The 19,551-nt window shown below is 38.4% G+C and overlaps 2 protein-coding genes across 5 annotated transcripts in view; one reads left to right on the plus strand and one right to left on the minus strand.

The window, feature by feature from the left end:
* slc20a2 (solute carrier family 20 member 2) overlaps positions 1–1,803 on the minus strand; it is a 42,479-nt gene extending 40,676 nt beyond the window's left edge. Inside the window, exon 1 of one of the 4 annotated variants that reach the window (XM_056237553.1) lies at positions 1,643–1,803. The gene's annotated coding sequence lies outside the window, so the exon portion shown is untranslated. Of the gene's footprint in view, positions 1–1,573 lie in introns of all 4 variants that reach the window. The other 3 variants (XM_056237552.1, XM_056237556.1, XM_056237551.1) reach the window with 3 other exon arrangements.
* Positions 1,804–4,923: 3,120 nt separating this feature from the next.
* Positions 4,924–18,650, plus strand: hsd17b3 (hydroxysteroid (17-beta) dehydrogenase 3). The gene is made up of 11 exons (XM_056237503.1): positions 4,924–5,158; positions 11,363–11,409; positions 14,209–14,284; positions 14,372–14,479; positions 14,570–14,637; positions 16,621–16,665; positions 17,078–17,112; positions 17,533–17,614; positions 17,722–17,787; positions 17,928–18,077; positions 18,414–18,650. Exons 1-11 carry the CDS (start codon positions 5,008–5,010, stop codon positions 18,507–18,509), a joined length of 924 nt encoding a protein of 307 aa, XP_056093478.1. The 5' UTR covers positions 4,924–5,007; the 3' UTR covers positions 18,510–18,650.
* Positions 18,651–19,551: the final 901 nt, after the last annotated feature.

Consider the following 19,551-nt stretch of genomic DNA (forward strand, 5'->3'; position numbering starts at 1 on the left):
CCTGTATCGAACTGTGATGGATGGGCAACATCACGACTATGACTTTTTAGGGTCTCATCTTCCTGTCTTTGGTTCGTTTACATGTCTTTGGTCCGTGTGCATTTCATTCGACCGCACCAGAGTTTGTTTGGTTTTTTTGTTTGGTGAGCACCAGGGTTTGGATGGCAGCTTTCACACTTATTCAAATGAACTGCACTTACAAACCAATCACACCAGGGTTTGTCTTAAACGAACCAAACATACCAAGTGTGACTGTGTGAACAGATCCTTAAAGTCCCCGTGAACTGGATGTTGCAACCAACTGGATGTTGTTTAACATCCAGTCTCAATCTCAATCTCCTCTCAGTCTCAATCCCTCGCTTATTGCAGACTGATGGTTGGAAGGGAGTGGAGGTGGTCATGTGGTACAAGTCGTAGCTCTCAGAAAATTATTAGTTTACACATTGTAATTACAAGTTCTACAAGCACGTGACAGCTTTATAAAGTTCAGAATCGACCACATGGCGTGAACACACCTATATTAAACAGAGGTATTCCTGGTGAAAAAATACATTAGCCATGATTCTGCAAAGATATCTCCACCAATCAGAGAATCGAAACAAATCACAAATTGTGCCAAAAGAATGATGTATAAATGTCAATGCTTCTTGTGATTGTAGTTCTTTCCCTCATTAAAGTCGTATACCTAATATTATGCATAACAACATACGACATAGTAGTCTTGTTGTGACTATTCTAGCAAGCAACAACAACAAAAAATCCACTTAAAGAATCTTCGCAATAAAAAATGTTTTCATGTAAATTGCTGTTCTTAATTATTGATTATGTGGTAACCGTTTTATAAAACGCACAGGGGTCTCTCGTACCTTTTTCACCTGAATTAATTACTTAGGCTACTAATTAAGTAATTAATTAAGTAGGCCTAATTAATTACTGAAAGCAATATCACAGACCCGGTCTGTCATAGCGAATACAGCTGTGATTACATGTGGCAAGAGGCAATTCCTTTTCGGGTGACACTGTAAATAATAAACTACATTTGTGCGCTATATTTTGTTATGGATCGTGAAAAAAAAGAGTTTATAGTAACGTTAAATAAGTGCTTCGACATTACAAAATGTTACAACAGACAATCACGTGTATAACGTCTCTAAAATCACTGCAGCCTATCCGTTGCTGTCTGTCTCGACACTCGACAGGCTCTTACCTGACTAGTGCGACCTCTTACAAATACATAAATTCACATTGGAACAAATCAACAAAAGCCCTGTCATTCATAAAACGAGCACCAATGTTAATACAAAGCGGTTAATAGCATTAAATACCAGTGGACAAATCTGACCCTGAGGAAAATCACGCAATCCCTTCTTAATATACAAGCACCATAGAGACACTATCAGCGCGTCTCAACGCCAAATGTATCTGCACACGCGAGTAACAAAGTAATAAAGGGCATTTTTCTATTCCTGAGCGCGTGGTGCTGAAAATATTCCCTCAGTGTCGCGTGAATCTAATCCATTGACGAATTATCAACGGTCTGACAGCGCTCAGTAACACCGCTCTTTTTACTCACCAAGAAGAAAATGTAGACCTCTGACGAGGCTTTACGTGCTTCAGGCGACCAGTCTAAGAGAGCCCTTACTTTGTAAAGAGAAATTCAGCGCGGAGATTCCTAAAGGCTTCCTTCAGTTCTGGCGACCATGTTTGTCCTGACTGGCTGACTGACTGACTGTTGCTGGTGTGTGGCTGTGCATCCGGGCGCTTGGGGGATCAGGGGGCAGGAGCTTTCCGTGTACGGAGAAAAAACGGGAATGAACGTGTGGAGACGAACCAACGCAAAGTCCTGTCCCCTTCAGCTGAAGTATCAACCAAATGTCAGTGGATTCAAGCAAACTGGCGTTTTATTAGGTTTATTATGGGATGATATTACCGAAATGTATCCTTGTGGGTGCACGAGCCACGAGGTCAATGCTTTTTCTGGGGAAACCTCTAAGGAGGTTTATTGTAATGTCTGGATCACGTAACGAGAGATCGATAACCATAATAAATCTCGATTGGGATAAGAATACACTAGGTATAAATTCTCAATTCGAAATATTGATGTTTTATGTTTCCGGGCAGGTAGTTGTCAGGGTACGTAGGCTACTGTTACGTAACAACATTCGCGCGTTCTCAACACATGCGCTCCACACGAGACTGGGAAGTCCGACTCCTTTCTGCGAATCGGTTCTGTTTATGATTCGTTTTAAAAAAAAAAACTGTTAAAACGATTCAGCGGTTATTTTACACTCGGGTCACGTGGTCCCTGGCATTACACGCTAACGTTCAACAAATGCGTTTTATTAATGAGGGAGTTCGTTGTAATTTCATATGATTCATCTCATATAAGTTTAGAATATTTGCATTACATTAAACAATTATATATATATATATATATATATATATATATATATATATATATATATATATACCGGTATATATATCAATATGTGCATTTTAATATTTTAAATAGGGATAATTCAGGATAATTGGTCCCAAATAATTTACTTAATTATTTTCTTGAACGAATTGTTCAGACCAATTGTGTGATTCAAACGATTCATTGAACAAACTCAACTCTGACTCGGATTCATCAATCGGACATACACGACGAGACAAGTTCAGAAGAGTAACACCACAAGTTCACTGAGTTCATCCTAGACATTGATATACAGCATCAACATTAAGGTAACATAGGAATATAACATTATAACACGTTTACCTCTGTTAATTGCTACCATACGTGCACCAGTCAGAATTGTGCCAGGTTGCTTCAATATGTTAATAATAGAGGACGTTTTTTCTTCAGTTCTTACAGTTTGATAACATGAACTCTATTACTATATTCTGCATACTGTATATTGGCCGTTTGCATAATTAAAGTTAAATTATTCGAGAAGTTGATTGTTGCAATTTTTCGTTCACATGCATACGGTATTCAAGTAGGCTAGCCTACATTTAAGAAGATCAAAAATGTCACACTCATTGCTGCTATAACTAAGAGATAATTAAGATGCAGTTCGATAATATGAAATGGCCTATAGACTTGGCCGTTTGCAAAATTAAAGTTAAATCATTAACTTGATTGTGATTTTTCATCCACATATATATTTAAAGGGATAGTTCACCCAAAAATGAAAATTGTGTCATCATTTACTCACCCTCAAATTGTTCCAAACATGTATGAGTTTCTTTCTTCTGTTGAACACTAAAGAAAATATTTTGAAGAATGTTGGTAACCAGACAGTTGACGGTAGCCTAGTAGGAAAAAAATACTGTGGAAGTCATTGGGCCCAATCTTATTTTGTGTTCCAGCAGATAAAAAAAAAAATCATACAGGTTTGGAACAACTTGAGGGTGAGTAAATGATGACAATTTTCAAAAATGCCAAACTTGGTGAACAGCGCCCTCTGCTGTTTCATCCCGAGATGCAAATGTTGATTTAGTAAAACGAGAAGTGCTCGTTAAATTAAAAAAATAAAAAACATTTCAGTGAATAATGCTCATTTCTACATCAAACTAATAACATCCCTCTTAAATCATATAACAAACCGGTTGCTAGGGATTAAACAATGAGGCAGAAAACATTTGACATCCATGATTCAGTTCAAGCTATTCCAGAGTGGGCAGTGGCTGGCAGAGCCAAACAAAGCCCTTCTATGAGACTTATTAATCTGAGGGAGGGAGTTTTAGTTTTGAGTCTATTTGCATAATTTAAAATATGATATTTTTTATGATAAAATTGATATACAATCAATAGAAAATGGAGTAGGGTAACATCATGTTTTATACATTACACAGTTGGGTTGTAGGGCGTGATTTTTACTACACTAGATGGCGGTGGAGCTTTCTAAATAAAGTGCCTCAGAAAGTTCAACACTGCAGTGCTAGACAAATGCGCTAGACAGGGCTGAGATGATGAGAGCTAAATAAGGGCAACTAGTGTGATGATGAATTAAAGAGTGATTGTTGACTTATCTTCACAAGATCAATAATTGTGAAAACAAAATGTCAACAAATGAGGCGAGCAGTGCACATTTACTGTAAATCAAGTTACAAAAGTTGATATTTAGTCATACCTTTCAGTCTTCCCATGAAAAAGGTAAATAAATAAAGGATAAAAAAAGATGGGTCTGGAGGTTCTTACTAATAAATGAAATAAATTTTGACCACCCTCCAGTTTATGATCACACAGATATAAATTGATAAACAGTGAAATCTTTTTGTTGTTGAGTAAACATGTTCATGCCTTATTATTGTAACATGAGCAAATGTTTTTTTTTATATCACTAATCCATCTCTACATTAAGTATAACACTGAACTGAATGTGACAATATAAATAAAAAGCGTTTATAAAAATATAAAAAGAAAACAAAAAGATTCAGGTAAATTTCCACACAAGAATTTAAGGTAAAAAAAAAAGAGGGAGGTAATAGTGCCAGGTTAGTAAACTCGTTAATAGGTTGTCAAAGAGTTAAACAGCTTGGGACCATCATGATTAAAGTCCACTTTTTATTTTATTTTTTTAAAAAACAAGCAATCTGCAGTTAGAAGATATAGACTAGATGGATTATATGTAGCAATTATATTGCTATGGTATGCAGGGGCAACACCCTATTCTGTTCTGTAAGACAGCAGTGAAGGGATTTAAGTGCCAAAATGTGATTCTTTAGTACAGAATGAACCTATATTCTGTGAAACAAGGTAAGTCACTTAAATTCACTTCACTCTGGGATTTGGAAGACAATAGGTGAGCTTACTTGTACTAAATGGCACAACACACACACACAAATCAGGAATGTGAATTATGTCCTGGTCAGAATGGGCAGAGAAGATTCTGATTGGCCGAGGGGGCTGTCAGCATTGAGGTTTAAAGCTCGTGGTCAGATTAGATGAGAGAATGAGAACTGTGCAAGAAGGACCAAAATAGCAGGAAGGACTCATTTTAAGCCTTGCGAAAATCCATCATGACTCTCACTGAGATTCTCTTCATCTTGACTGGGACTTGCACCGTCCTGGTTTTTGGAGGGAAACTAGTATGCCTTCTTATGATGCTTGCTCCGAAGCTCTTCTGTCCTCTTTCTGAATCTTTTTTCACCTCTATGGGGAAATGGGCAGGTGAGATACACCAACAGTTTGACTTTATTTCCTGTATTTTTGTCTTAAGCATGCATTTTTATTTATATAACAGGCAGTTTAGTTTAAATATTATACTTCAAAGATTTTTGCAGGGGAAAAAATAGAGAAAGATGTCATTTAGCAACAAAAAAAAATACTTTTACTAAAATTACATTACTACATTAGCCTAAATCATGCTTAATAGATAATTAGTTTAAAAGTAAGTTATTAGTTGACAGTTAGAAGTGTCATGATTTAAGCATTTAAGAAAATGCAATGTTTTTGTATGTTGAAAACATGCTGCTGTGCCTTGAGGGACAACCGCTGGTTGAGAACAGTCAGAGTGAAGCCAGCACTATCTTGCTTTTGTTCCACTGTTTGACTCCGGAACAATTTTCTCGTCTCACTTTAAATTGTCACTCACAAAATGTCTTGCTTCCCTAAACAGGACTTTTATTGTTGGCAAAAGGGGATCCTCTTTATGGCTTTCTTGAAATTATACTGTTTATACCAGCTCAGCAACACAAAACAACAATTCCAGCCACTTTTTCCCAAGCTTCCTTTCCATTCCATTCCGGCACTGAGAGTGGCAGAGAACAAAAGGCAATTAGAACAGTATGTTCTAGGACGCTATTTCTCTATTCATTTCTTGATTTTGAATGGTTGTTCCTGTTCATTTTAAAACAAATTAACCTTACTTTTTCTCTCTTTCCGCAACTAATTCTTTCACTTTGAGGCTTTGAAAAGTTCTTCCTGGTGTGTGTGTGTGTGCATTACAATATCCCTTCCCAGGGGGTGTTTTCTAGCATGTTAAGACATAGTACATCTGCTGTTCTTTTCACTTTGAATAAATATTCATGCAGAGAGTTTTGCAATTTATCCTGCACATTCTAGATGTCACACAGTTGGTTTGGCCTGTATAAATGTATGATATGTGTGTGTGTGTGTTGTGTGGTCACCGTGATTTTGCCAAGTAAGACATGTTCCTGGATCAACATATTTTGTTGATCCTGGATCAACATTCCTGTCCCGAAATGTAGTCCTTACCCAATCCCTACCCATAACTTTTCCCTAAAATCAGAGGGTAATGATAGGTGAATAACACTGATATTTAAGTACTTCACCCTGGTTCTAAGCCTAAACTTGACATAAACTGTGAACTTGTCCCTCAAATCTGATTGGTTGATTGGAAAGTTGATCCAGGATCAACAAAGATGTTGATCCAGGAACATGTGGTACTTGGTGAAATCACGTTCACCGTGTGGGTCTATATATATACACACATACAACTTGTTTGAGTTTAGAGCTCCTGTGGGTTATCAAATGGGCACCCCCCTTCCTTGATGTTTCGTCGATTTAAGACCATGACATCTCAGGGAGGCTTGACGGTAGAACCAGAGTCCTAGTTCCACCCCTGCTCTCCACCTCCAAACTCAAGATGTTCCGGACTCATTGCTGGTTGAGTACTTGCTGGTACTTCCGGACTGCCCTGCGAAACCCCTGCAGCCAACCTCCACCAACAGGTTCCAAGCCTTCCATCCTTTCCGTTGGCACCCGAGAATCAAAGCCTGATATTTCTAAAGCTTACGCTTGTGTGCCTCTTCCATCCTCTCTTCCCAGGGTACAATGTTAGGTTTTGAGGCTTGTATTGAATATTTCCTCTGGGAATTTGATTTGCTTCTTAAGGACTGCCCGTATCTTCCAGTCGTTTGCCGTGGCCCGGACTCCTTTAATCCTCCTCTCTGTTGCCGTGCTCTCCCCAGACCTAAGGAACTGAATGAAACAAGGCCCCTTAAAAAGTTGTTTTGGCTTCTTTCTTGCCTGCTCCACCCAGACAACCAGCTGAGTTAATATTTGGTCATGTCTCCACCAAAATTTCCCATTCAGCAAACTTGACCTGCACGAGGAGAGGACGTGCTCAAGATTAGCTGGCCTTCCGCAAAGCGTGCAGGCTCTCTGTCAAACGCCATGAAGGTTTGAAGGAGTAAGTAGGACATTATATATGGAACACAACAGAAACTCTCTTCCATGCTCCAGATGTTGTTACAAAGTGACCCCCGAAGATCTCCTTTGGGTAGCGTGAGGGTCCGTTTGTGAGAAAAATAAATGATGGCTCTACCCACAACAGCACTGTCGTACAAGGTGTAATTAAATTTATTGACAGCACCAAAGGTATACAAAAAAAATGAAACTCCACGAATACTGGGGTGAAGATATATTCCGTGTAACTTCAAAACCCAAAAATACAACAAAGAAACAACAAACTGAAAAACAAAGATGAAAAAAAAATATATATAAAATATTCACAAAGGGTTTCTTCAATATACTCGCTTTAATGAATCGCTCACGGCACCACAGTTGCACGCTCACCTCTGACTTGGTTGACAAGTCCCAATTTGAGTCTGGCCTCCTCCTTTATAGGCCATACTCCGCCCCCTCTACGGACATACCATTGCTTTGGTAATTAAAACAATCTTTCATTAAACTAACTATATGCAAGAGATATAGAGTGTTATAAAGTATATAGCTTTAAACCATTCATCATATAAACCTAATAAACATAACAAACAAAATAATAACACAATAACATATATATCTGACACTATCTCTCTTATTTGTCAGCCCCCTTACAAACCACAAACATGGTTTCACCGGACTCCGAGTGTAGTGCGCCGGCGCGACGCCAACAGTGACGTCATAAGCGTGCGCCACTCACCCCATCGGTTTCGCCAGCGCGGCCAGCCAATACGGCTACAACAAACACTCGCAACAAACAAATCACAGAATACACGACACATAACCAATACAAAAATGTGTGTTGGGTGCTATGCATGACCGGATTAATACTACTGCAGGGGATTGTATTGCGTGAAACTGTCCATGGGCTATCGGGCTTGCGTGTGCACCCGCACCACCGACAGCAGAAAACAGAAAGGAAGGGAAAAAAATCTGTGTGGGGAGTATGTGTGTGCGTTATACCCAGTGGGATATCTACTTCATCACAGATGTCCTGCCAGGTCAGAACCCTCTCCTGTACACTACACACTCCCAACTTGTCCAGCTGCCCTGCTTTTCATGGCTGCAGACTTAACATGTCGACTTTCCCCCTTTGCCTTATGGACCTCCCTCTGCACCATGCCACGCCAGTCCCTCGGATTCGCCCACTTCCAGCTTGCCCTGGTTGAGCAACCTAGCCATTGCCTTCCCTGGGCCACTGACCTGACGGTGTCAGCCTGTTTCAGGCGCTCCTCCGCCTTCCTACCCCTTGCGACCCGTTCTAACCTCAATGCCTGCCTGACGTACTCTTACATCTTTACTGTTTCGCAGCATCATAGCCTGCCATGTTTTTGTTACCTTATACTCCTCCACCACTGATGTTACTGGCAGCTGCAGCTTGCTGCCTGTGCTATACATACAGGCATGAGCAGAAGCTTTATGGAACCATGCTGAACCATCTCCTCAAATAGTTAAAATAGTCCAACCTCTCCACAGTAGAGACAGGTACCTCATAAAGGCCAGATCAATCTGGGTAGGACCCTATGCTGGTAACCCCAGGCCTTATACTTGCCAGGCAAGCTGCTCTTCTCCAGGGATGTCATCCAGGTTTCAACTTCCTTAAACATTTCCATCACACTCTGCTCGTCATTGAGGTCTGCCCTGTACCACTTTCCCAAGCTCTCCACTGACTTTCCTTGGACTGTTGGCATGGTGTCCTCTTTGATCTTAAAGGTACAATAAAAATCACTTGCACAGTGTGACATATTTCCTGCAGTTGTGTACTTACAATATCCCAAATGTCCCCAAAGATTTTTTATTTCAGAGAAATTCCAATTTTAAATAAGTGGCCGTCCCGGAAAAAAATGTCGCCTGTCAATGACGCAATATTCGTGCTATCCTCGGTTTCCGTTCATACTGCCATAGCCATGACGTAACCTTGATCTAGCTTACTGCTAGTTTCGTATAGTAAACGAACTAACACGTAGTAACGTTATAACATTATAACTTTCAACACACATTTAAATGCCGTTTAGTGTGATAGTGTAACGTTACACCAAGTGAAGCAGCACTGCGTTACCTCACACAAGTTTAAGTCGTCTAATAAACTGACCAGTGTGAGTAATCTAGCACTTGCGGGTAGTTCGGTAGAATTAAATGTCCTTATTCCTTTATATCCGCGGGACTCGCGTGTGATATCTGTCTCTTTAGCAATCGCGACCTGCTTCATACCACTGTAATGTTAAAAAACATGAATGTTTGCACTCATCCATAAACATTATTAGATCCATCAGTTTGACAGCAAGTCCCATCATTCAGCTCATCACTGCGTCATTAACCTACGCCTTTGTTATTGTTGGAAACTGTGCCCTCTTGTGGCGGAAAAATCGTACATATTGTGCCTTTAAAGGGATACTCCACTTTTTTGGGAAATAGGCTAATTTTACAACTCCCCCAGAGATAAACTGTTGAGTTTTACCGTTTTTGAATCCATTCAGCCGATCTCCGGTTCTGGCGGTACCACTTTTAGCATAGCTTAGCTAGCATACATCATTGAAGTGGACAAGACCATTAGCATTTCTAAAAAAAAATGACTAGAATGAGTGCAGCAGGCGTAATGAAATGACGTAGCGCCTGAAAATAGTTCCGTTGTGTTGACGGAAGGTAGCCTATTTTCAGGCGCTGCGTCATATCATTACGCCTGCTGCTCTCATGGTACGGCAGTGAAGTTTCTTGATTATTACGCAGGAATGAGAGTATAGTTCCTAGCCATATCAGCCTAGAAAATCGCAACTTTACATTTTTCGTCGGTCTTAGTGCACGATGTAACTACAGAAGAGTCAAGTTTTAAATAGGAAAAATATCGAAACTCTTTGGTCATTTTTTTTTAGAAATGCTAATGGTCTTGTCCACTTCAATGATGTATGCTAAGCTATGCTAAAAGTGGTACCGGCAGAACCGGAGATCGGCTGAATGGATTCAAAAACGGTAAAACTCAACAGTTTAACTCTGGGGGAGTTGTAAAATGAGCCCATTTCCAAAAAAAGTGGAGTATCCCTTTAAAGTGAAGCCGATTCTGGACGTGTTCCCTCCTCAACACAGAACTTCTGGAATTTGCGGGTTTGAACTCCATCCTTGCCCAATCGGCGAGCTCAACAAGTCCTCCAGTGTCCATTTTCCTTTGGGTACTGATCTTACCGTGATGGTCAAGTCATCCATGAATTCTCTGATAGGCACCTGTTGGGTGCCATCTGCCAGTACTGCACCCCTATGTAACTTCTCGGCTGACTTGACAAGGAGATTCATTGCCGCTGAGAACAGAATGACTAGCCTCGCCTGGTGAAACGCATGTTAACCTTTTCTGAAGTAGCTCAGCATTTATTCAATTATTATAATTATAATAAATTATAAAACTGAGGCAAGCCAAATTAAGATTGAATGGTTCACATTTACAAAGACTTTTCATTCAAAATATTTATCTTGAGATCACTGAGATTTTGAAGCAGAGTACTACTTGTACCTCTTGTACACACAAACAGTGGTGCAAATAAAGAACGAAAGCATGGGAAACCACTTAAGTAAAAAAGCGATTTTCCCACATAGAAGACAACACACAGACATTAGTTCAAATCGCTCTAGTCTGCAATAAAAGCTTGAAGGCAGTAATTACATCTTACATCATTTCCTCTATATTATACACTTGCCCTCCAGCACCCTTTTTCCTCCCACTCCCTTGTACCACCTACAATGTGAACTTCTATGATGGTCTAATAGTCAGTGGTGGAGAGAAGATGCAGCTCCAGACTTTCAGAGAGACATTTCACACATATGCACCACCCATTCTTCCTCTTTGTTTATTAAATTGGTGGGTACACACAATCTGTCCAAGAACATGCTGTTAAAACACTGACTGCCTATCGTCTGAAGTGTGTTAGATTCTCAGAGGGAGTGATAGGAGATAGATTATCACATTCTGCATACACTTGATACAAGAGCTTATTTTCTGTAATAAAAGACGTAAATGATGTGGTCATAGCTATTTACATTGTAAAATATATAAAGTATTGTTAAATAGTTTTTTTCTCAAATTGAATAGGTTGTTGATCACATTTGTTCACAACATAAACTGACACATCAGTGAATTAGAGAAATAATTATTCTTACCATTTACGATTTCAAGAATAATACTGAATATTTCCTCTGTTTCAGTGGTCACTGGAGGGTCAGATGGAATAGGCAGAGCATATGCAGAAGAGGTAACCGCCTATGTGAAAACTGTTTCTTGATCTTGTCGTGATCTTGTTAGATTAGTTCAATAATTAAGTATAAGGATAAAAAGGTAACAGTAAAATGTGTTAATGCTTATCATAGACTGCTTATCTTTATAATGACCAGATTATACACTGACTACACTAATTATTACTTTTATTCTGCAAAGATGCATTAAATTGATCAAAATAAATGCATTAAAGACATTTATAATGTAACAAAATATTTCTATTTCAAATAAATGCTGTCTTTTTTAACTTTCTATTCATCAAAGAATAATGAAAACAATGTATCATGGTTTCCACTACAATATTGTCACAATGCAGGCAAGGGAAGAAGAACATAGAAACTCATATGCAGCAGATTTAGTGTATTTACAAAAAAAGGCAATCCAGAAGACAAAAAGCAGTCTAACAGCTTCACACATGTAAAGACAATTCAGGACAAAGAGAAGAACCAAACTGAGGGCTTAAATACATGGCTAAATGAGGAACCAAACCAGATTCAGGTGAACATAATCAATTAACCAATGAGTAACCACAGAAACCAACTAGCAACTGGAACAAAGGGAACAGGAACTAAACACAGGAACCAAAGGAAAAACAACAAGTGTCCACAACATAACCGTTACAAATATTAAGCAGAAATACAAAGTTTCTCAACATTGATAAGTTTTAATTCACCAAATCAGCATATTAGAATGATTTCTGAAGGATCATGAGACACTGAAGACTGAAGTAATGTGTATACCTGTGAAGTAGGCCTGTAACCAGGGGTTAAAGTGGGCCGGAACTGCGTTTCGGCACCTCAGATAAATAAATAAATAGATTCATTAATCTCAACAAATCTCGCTAGTCCCGATATGGGCCGACCGACCGACCAACCTCCCTTCCTCCCCGCTGAACGCGAGCGATTACAAATGCGTGAAATGCACTCACGGTGGTTGAGCGCGGTAAAGTTAGTTTTAGGTTCGATATTTCACCTGACATTTGATTTCCCTAGCCACTGTTCTATAGGGTCTTACAAAGATATCAATAGCAGGATTAGTTTTAACATTATGTAACCATTGTATATCGACATGAAATATTCGTTCAAAATCAGCTACGTGCATTAATGCTGCATATTTATACCTGAGAATTCTTTGACGCGTTTGCACAGCGCATGATGAGGGAACGTCTGCCAATTCCACCAACTGCGTTAAACATAGCCTATAATTTGTATTATTTAAAATTACTTTTCAAATTCCAAAGCTTGTAGAAGGTTCCTATTGGCAATACTGACCTGGTAGCCTTGAGTAAATTAACTTGTTTAAGAAAACGATTCATAAAACATAAATATCAGTTAAGCCTATGTTTACTTTCTTCACTGACACAGACGAAAATGAAAAGACTATCAGTCAAAGTTCAGCTTTAGGAAGGGAAGAAATAGGCCAGGATAAGGAGACTGAGAGAAAAAGTCAGATGTAGATGAGGAGAGAGAAGGTATTGACAAAATAATCTAATGCCCACTCAATGACATGGTTTTAAAGCTATTTATTATCCATTTTTCGGGCCTTCAAAAGTCTTAAATTGCACATTTGTAGGTCAGAGAAATCAATTTTCTCAGGGGAGCATGTCCCCGAACCCCCCTAAATACCTCACATTTTAATGTGCATGTATGTGGGTGGGGCTGTGGATGATAATTATACCAAAAAGTATTGCTATACCACGATACTCAATATGTCGTCCCACGGTGAGCCATTTTTCCCTGTTGCACCTACACAAAAGTTTAGGGTTCCCCCACCTGCCAAATCCCACTTTAACCACTGCCTGTAACCAATCTGGAATAGGAAGTAATCTTTAGTTTAGGCTGCTCCAAATTCTTTGTTAAGATTACCAGCTCATCCCCTATCCACCTTATTCCTTCGCCCCATGACGCTTCGCGCGAATTATGGGTGTAACTTCCGTTAAGCTGCAAACAATCAGTGAAAGGCTCACTCTATGAACGCAATACGTTAAAAAAGTGTCACAATGAGATGACATTAATCGACTCACCCTTCAACCATCGAACATTAAAATGAAATTTAAAAGTTTAAAAGAATCAACAAGGTACTTTCAACAGACCAAAAATAGCCCCAAAAGCGCGAGTCTTTGGTTAAATATCACTGTAGTAGGCAAATATATATCTGTATTGTATAACAAGCCTTAATCAAAAATGTTCATTAACTTCAGCATTACGTGACACTATATAAAAGTGATTTCCGTCATTTTGACAGATTATAAATTGCATTTACCTGTGAAAACAAACCTGGAAAGAGATGAGGATTTGAGGAGAGTAACGAGAGATTCTTCGTGCATTCCAGTGAATTATTAATGGATTATCATAAATTAAATTCGGGAGAACAGACCACAAATGTGCCGTATGTTGTCCTTTTTCATACTTTTACAGCGGATTGCAAAGGAAAAAATAAAAATCATCATGAGGAAAAGAAAGCAGCGACTGAAAAGAGCTCTTGCCATAGATATTCTTGTTATAACATGTCACGTTAAAATACCAAGTATAACGTTAATCTCATGATGTCTGAAAATAAATCATGAAGGAAAATTGACAGCTCATCCAGTCAAACTGACGGACCAGCTTTATTTGTAGGGCAACCTTATGATTTGAAATGATTCGTTTTAGCCTTTTTGAATGGAAGTTCCCCAAACCGGAAGTGCCACCCATAATTCAAAACGCAGTAAGGTGGATAGATATAGGCTGTTTCCATAAGACTTTACAATCTTTGTATTTCCTGTCTTTCTGTGCAGCTTTCAAAACTAGGTATGAATGTGATCGTCATCAGCAGAAATCAAGAGAAGCTTGACAGAGCAGCCAGGAAGATCGGTGAAGTGTTTATTGTTGAAATTTCAGTTTCCTAGCTTTGTCTGTAGTCTTAGAGCTAATTTATAACCAGCTTTCTTGTTCTGACAGAGCTCACTACAGGAGGGAAAGTCAAAGTAATAGCTGCTGACTTCACCAAAGACGATATATATGGACACATTAAAGAAAACATTGAGGGTTTGGATATTGGTATTTTAGGTCAGTAGGTATCAGATATCAATGTGTTAAATTATGAGCTGCAGTTATATTAAAAACAGTAGTTTTACTGTTACTTTTCTTTAAACACAGTGAACAACGTTGGGATTCTACCGAGCCAAATACCCTGCAAGCTACTTGAAACATCTGATTTGGAAGAAGTGAGGTCACCTATGGTTCATACAATCATTGTTCATGCATTTATCTTTATAAATACTAAGGGTTTTCAAACTGTTCCTGCATGGATCCTCCTCAGCACTATGCATTTTTGATATCTCTCTTATTTAAAGTGGGCATGAAACTACAGTATATGCTACTAGTATCGGCTCCCATTAAAGGTGGGGTAAGCGATATTTGAAAAACGCTGTTTGGAAGTTAGTCGGACCGACAAACAAAGAAACAACAACAAACATGTGTAGCCAATCAGCATTAGGCCCCCTAATGCTCGTATGGCAGTGGAGAAGAGAGGACGAGCAAGAGGGAGATTTGAAGAAAGACTACAGAAATAATGAGACAATACAAAAGAGAAAAGCTCAGAAGAAATCACTGGAAATGAAGGGTTATGACTGGGCAAGAGTGTTAGAACCCTTTCTAGCGCTGGAGAGAGCTAAGCAGGAAGGTCTGAAGACAGACACGGAGGTTGCTTTGATTCCACTTCACACGTGAGTAACACTGGGTTTGAGTGTCATTGTTTGGAGCTGCTGTGCTGTTAGCAACTAACAACAAACTCGTTTTATAATTACTATTGTGTACTGTACGTTCTTTTTTGGTGGTTCCTTGTCATTCGTTCATTATCTGCGCTTTATTTTTCATGAAGCATTATTTTGTTGCACTTCTGCTATGATAAACAGACATCCACTCTTGAATTGTGTGCATTACGGAGGCCAGCTAGAGAGTCGCACTGACGACTGCTAGAGAATGTGGTGTTTAGTGTGTTACGATTTCCTGATTGGTCTAGGGGAGGAAAACAGCAGCAAAAATGTATGTTGGTGAAATGAATGTGCAACAGCATGAAGCCACCCAGTATCCAGAATTGTTTCACAACACCCCAAATAACCACATAATATTTCATGAAAGTAGTTATTTACAAATTAAGCAAAACTTATCAGATTCAGAAGGGGGTATTGCCAAAACAACTAACATAATCAATCTAACTCCTTATTAACCAAACTAATTAAACTAAAAGAAAAACAAGAGTACAGCAAAATAAGCCAACTCCCTTGCTAACATGAACAGGAGAAAAAGTCAAGTTCAAAATAAATGGCACCCACCTCCCTACTAACCCCACAAATAAAGAAATAAATGATTAACTAGCAAACTTCAAGTAAACCAAGATAAAAACAGATAAACCATACAATGAATAATAATTGAAGTCAACACTCACTTCTGCCTTTTAAGTCTCAATCAGAGTGTGATCAAAAGAGACTAAAGAGAAAAATCTATTTCAATAAATAGAACACAAATGAGGTAAAGATGCTTCAACTACTTGCTTCAACTACTTGCTTCAACTACTTGCTTCAACTACTTGCTTCAACTACTTGCTTCAACTACTTGCTTCAACTACTGTTGCACACAGTAAAGCCACCACCAACACAGCTCTGATGATGGTTGCAGTTTAAATACACTCCTTCCCCTCCCAGCATCCAATCACAGCAGGGCATTGATTATTGGCATCAGGTGGAAAACATTTCTCCTACGAAGAGAGACAGGGAGAGAGAGAGAGAGAGAGAGAGAAACAGAGCACAGCTTGGGCACACAAACAAAACCTTACGGCTCTGGATGTAACAAGTGTCATTGTACACTCACCTCGCATGCCGGCGATCAGAGATCGAGACCGACTCGGAGCAGGGCGGTTAGGATTGAAGAGAGGGGTGTGTTTGTTTGGGTTGACTTCAAATACTAACAATATCCAACAGCATTTTTGAAATATCGCTTACCCCACCTTTAACAATGTTGTAGTAATTATTTTAGATATTGGAAATAGAAAAATGCCCACTGTAAAACTACATGGAAGCATGTTTTTTTTAAATAAAATATCACAAATATCAGAAATGAAATTCTATCAAGCAATAGTTGTATGGTAGGCCTATTACAAAGTATTTATCAGAAACTGTTGTTTATATGTTTCATGTGGTGGCCTCTAGAGAATACATGATGTTATCAACTGCAATGTAAAAGCCATGGTTAAGGTGAGTAAATGCTAACAGAACTGTACACTATGAATATTGTTGGCTCTGTGAAGAAATGCTTATGTTGCTTTATTTTAAAAGCGTCTGCTAAATCCATACATGTAAATGTAACTGGGTCTTAACCACTCACTCATATACTGTACAAATAGATAAGGAAGTCAACTGGTGGGTCGCAGTGGTCACATCCAAAATTGAGTCACAGCTCTGACAGGGTTGCAGAAAACAAGGAAAAAATGCAATTAATTAAATGCAACTAATGATATAATTGTGCATAGTTAGCAAAAATACAAGGTTTTTTTTTTACTTTAAAAAAAGGTAAAATCCTAAATAAAAGCCAGTTGAGAACTATTGGTTCAGTGCTAAAGAGATTGATTTAATAGAATGCACTAACACGTTTTTTCTCCATATTTAGATGTGCAGAATTGTCCTTCCAGGAATGCAGCAAAGGTTTGGCCTTCTCTGTTGACTAGTTTTCTCGTAATTTTCCACACATATTTTGGTGATCCCCTTTAGACACTCTGTTGACTGTAAGTAATGTTGTACCTACATGTAAACTAACTGAGTATTAGTAGTCTGTTAGATGTAGGGTTAGGGTTTTAAGAATAAGGGGTTAGGGTTAGTAGGATAAGTTGACATGTAGTTGCAAAGTTACTTATAGTCAGTAGAATGTCTGTTGGGGTCCATCAAAATAAAGTGTTAGCAGATATTAAGCAGAGAGTCTACTAATATTCTAATGAGAGTTAGTGGACATGTAAGTGCAATGTTACTTATAGTAAAAAAAATGTCTAAAAGGGACCTTTAAAATAAAAATAAGAATGCCATAATTTTAACATATGACAAGCACACTGACAATAAGTATTTCCTTAGAGGAAGAGGAGTCATTCTGAATGTGTCTTCTGGAATAGCCAAAATACCCTGCCCTATTTACACCTTGTACTCAGCATCAAAGGTAAAAAAAAAAAAAGAGCAAACCATCTACACAAAGTTGAAAAGCACTGTTTTAGCAATGTCAACATATCAAATCCAAAATATATTTTCAATCATATATCTTTTCAGGTTTTTGTGGAAAGATTTTCACAGGGTCTTCAAGCTGAATATAAATCCAAGGGAATTATTATTCAGGTAGAATAAAAAACTTTCTACACTAACCACACAACAGTTAAATAATGTGTTTTTTGTGTGTGTGTATCAAATTTACATATCTGCTAACCAGAAGTGAGATATCAATGTCTCCCTTCCCTAAAGTCTTTTTTTTTTTCCAGACAGTGGCTCCATTTGGGGTTTCAACATCAATGACGGGACATCAGAAGCCGGATATGGTTACATTCACAGCTGAGGAGTTTGTGAGGAGCTCATTGAAGTATCTGAAGGCTGGTGACCAAACATATGGCAGCGTCACTCATACCATATTGGTAATGACCTCTGTTTATTAATATAGTTAAAGTGCACTCTTAAAAATAAAGGCTCTTTATTAGCATCAGTGGTTCCATGACAAACCTTTAACATTTATGGAACCTTTCCATTGCACAAAAGGTTATTTATTTATAGTGGGAAAATGTTGTTTAGATTATTCAAATGTTCTTCACGTTAAGAAAACAATGGTTCATTTAAGAACTAGTCACTGAAAGGTTCTCTTGAGAACCCAAAATGGTTCTTCTATGTATGGCACCTCTGTGAAAACCCCTTTTTTTTAAAGAGTGTGTGTGATTTCTGTGCATGTATTGTTTCAACGTGTAATTCTCCTATAGGGCGGGATTGTGCAGTCCATTCCCACCTGGGTCCTGCAGAGTGAAGCGTTTCAGCATCACTTTAAGGAATATGTGAAGGAAAGGGTCGAAAGCTAAGAGTTGTCATTCTCAAAGTTTATATAGAGTAAATAGTATTGAACATTTAAACACCACAACTGTTGTGTTTGTTTGCACTAATTATGACAATACAGTATGCAAAAATAAAAGACTGTAAAAGAAAGTGTGAGAACGAAACAACTGACAGGCCTCTGTCCACGGTCCTTCAAAATATGCTATATCAGTGTTGATAATGGGATGTAATAATTATTAATCATAATCATATCAGTAGACAGGAGATAGTTGAGCAGAACTGACCTTGATAACAACATTAACAGAAGGTCAGTTTCACAAAGGCCAAATGACAGTCGAAGAGATGTGACCTTGTTATTTTTTTGTCTATATTTTAAGATTAGAAAATGTTTGGTCTTATTTAAAGAGCAAAATCATGTTTTCATTTGAAATATCCTGTTATTTGGCGCCACATAGTGGTTAAATACACTTTCACATGATCTTTAAAGCTTCAAGATGACGCATTTTTTCTCATTATCCCATTATTTTGACTTTTATGTGACTAATCACTCTGTAGCTGCAATGACGCACTTTTTTTATGGATATACATATTAACATATCTTAGAACAATTTTAAGAACAGTTGGTCAGAGTCAGTCTGCAGATTTGAGTTGACAAATTTCACCGAATTTTCCATTTAACACAGATATTACACACTTCACACAACGCCACACACTACACACTTATGGATCTTGCTGTAAAGTAACTGCAGTAATTACTTTATATCTCATTTAACTTTAAAAAAAAAAAGAGCCGCTAGTTTTGTTTCTGACTCTGACATGCGGCCAGCAGAGGGCATATTTTTGATTCTGCAACCTGAAGCGCGTCACATGCTCGCATGTAGTGTGTGGATTCAGATTTCAAAGATCTCTTGAAGATGCTGAGCAGGTAAAGGACACAACAAGTCCAGTCTGATGGGGGATTTCCATTTGAGATGTAGCTGTTAATAAAGCTGTTCACCCTTAAGCGTGCTGTCCTGACTGAAATACAGCTGACAGGATAACAAGTTTCCACTCATATCAAAGGGGTTT

This window comes from Rhinichthys klamathensis, unplaced genomic scaffold, assembly GCF_029890125.1.
Source record: "Rhinichthys klamathensis goyatoka isolate OS25496 unplaced genomic scaffold, OSU_Roscu_1.1 h1tg000487l_1, whole genome shotgun sequence".
Lineage (NCBI taxonomy): Eukaryota > Metazoa > Chordata > Actinopteri > Cypriniformes > Leuciscidae > Rhinichthys > Rhinichthys klamathensis.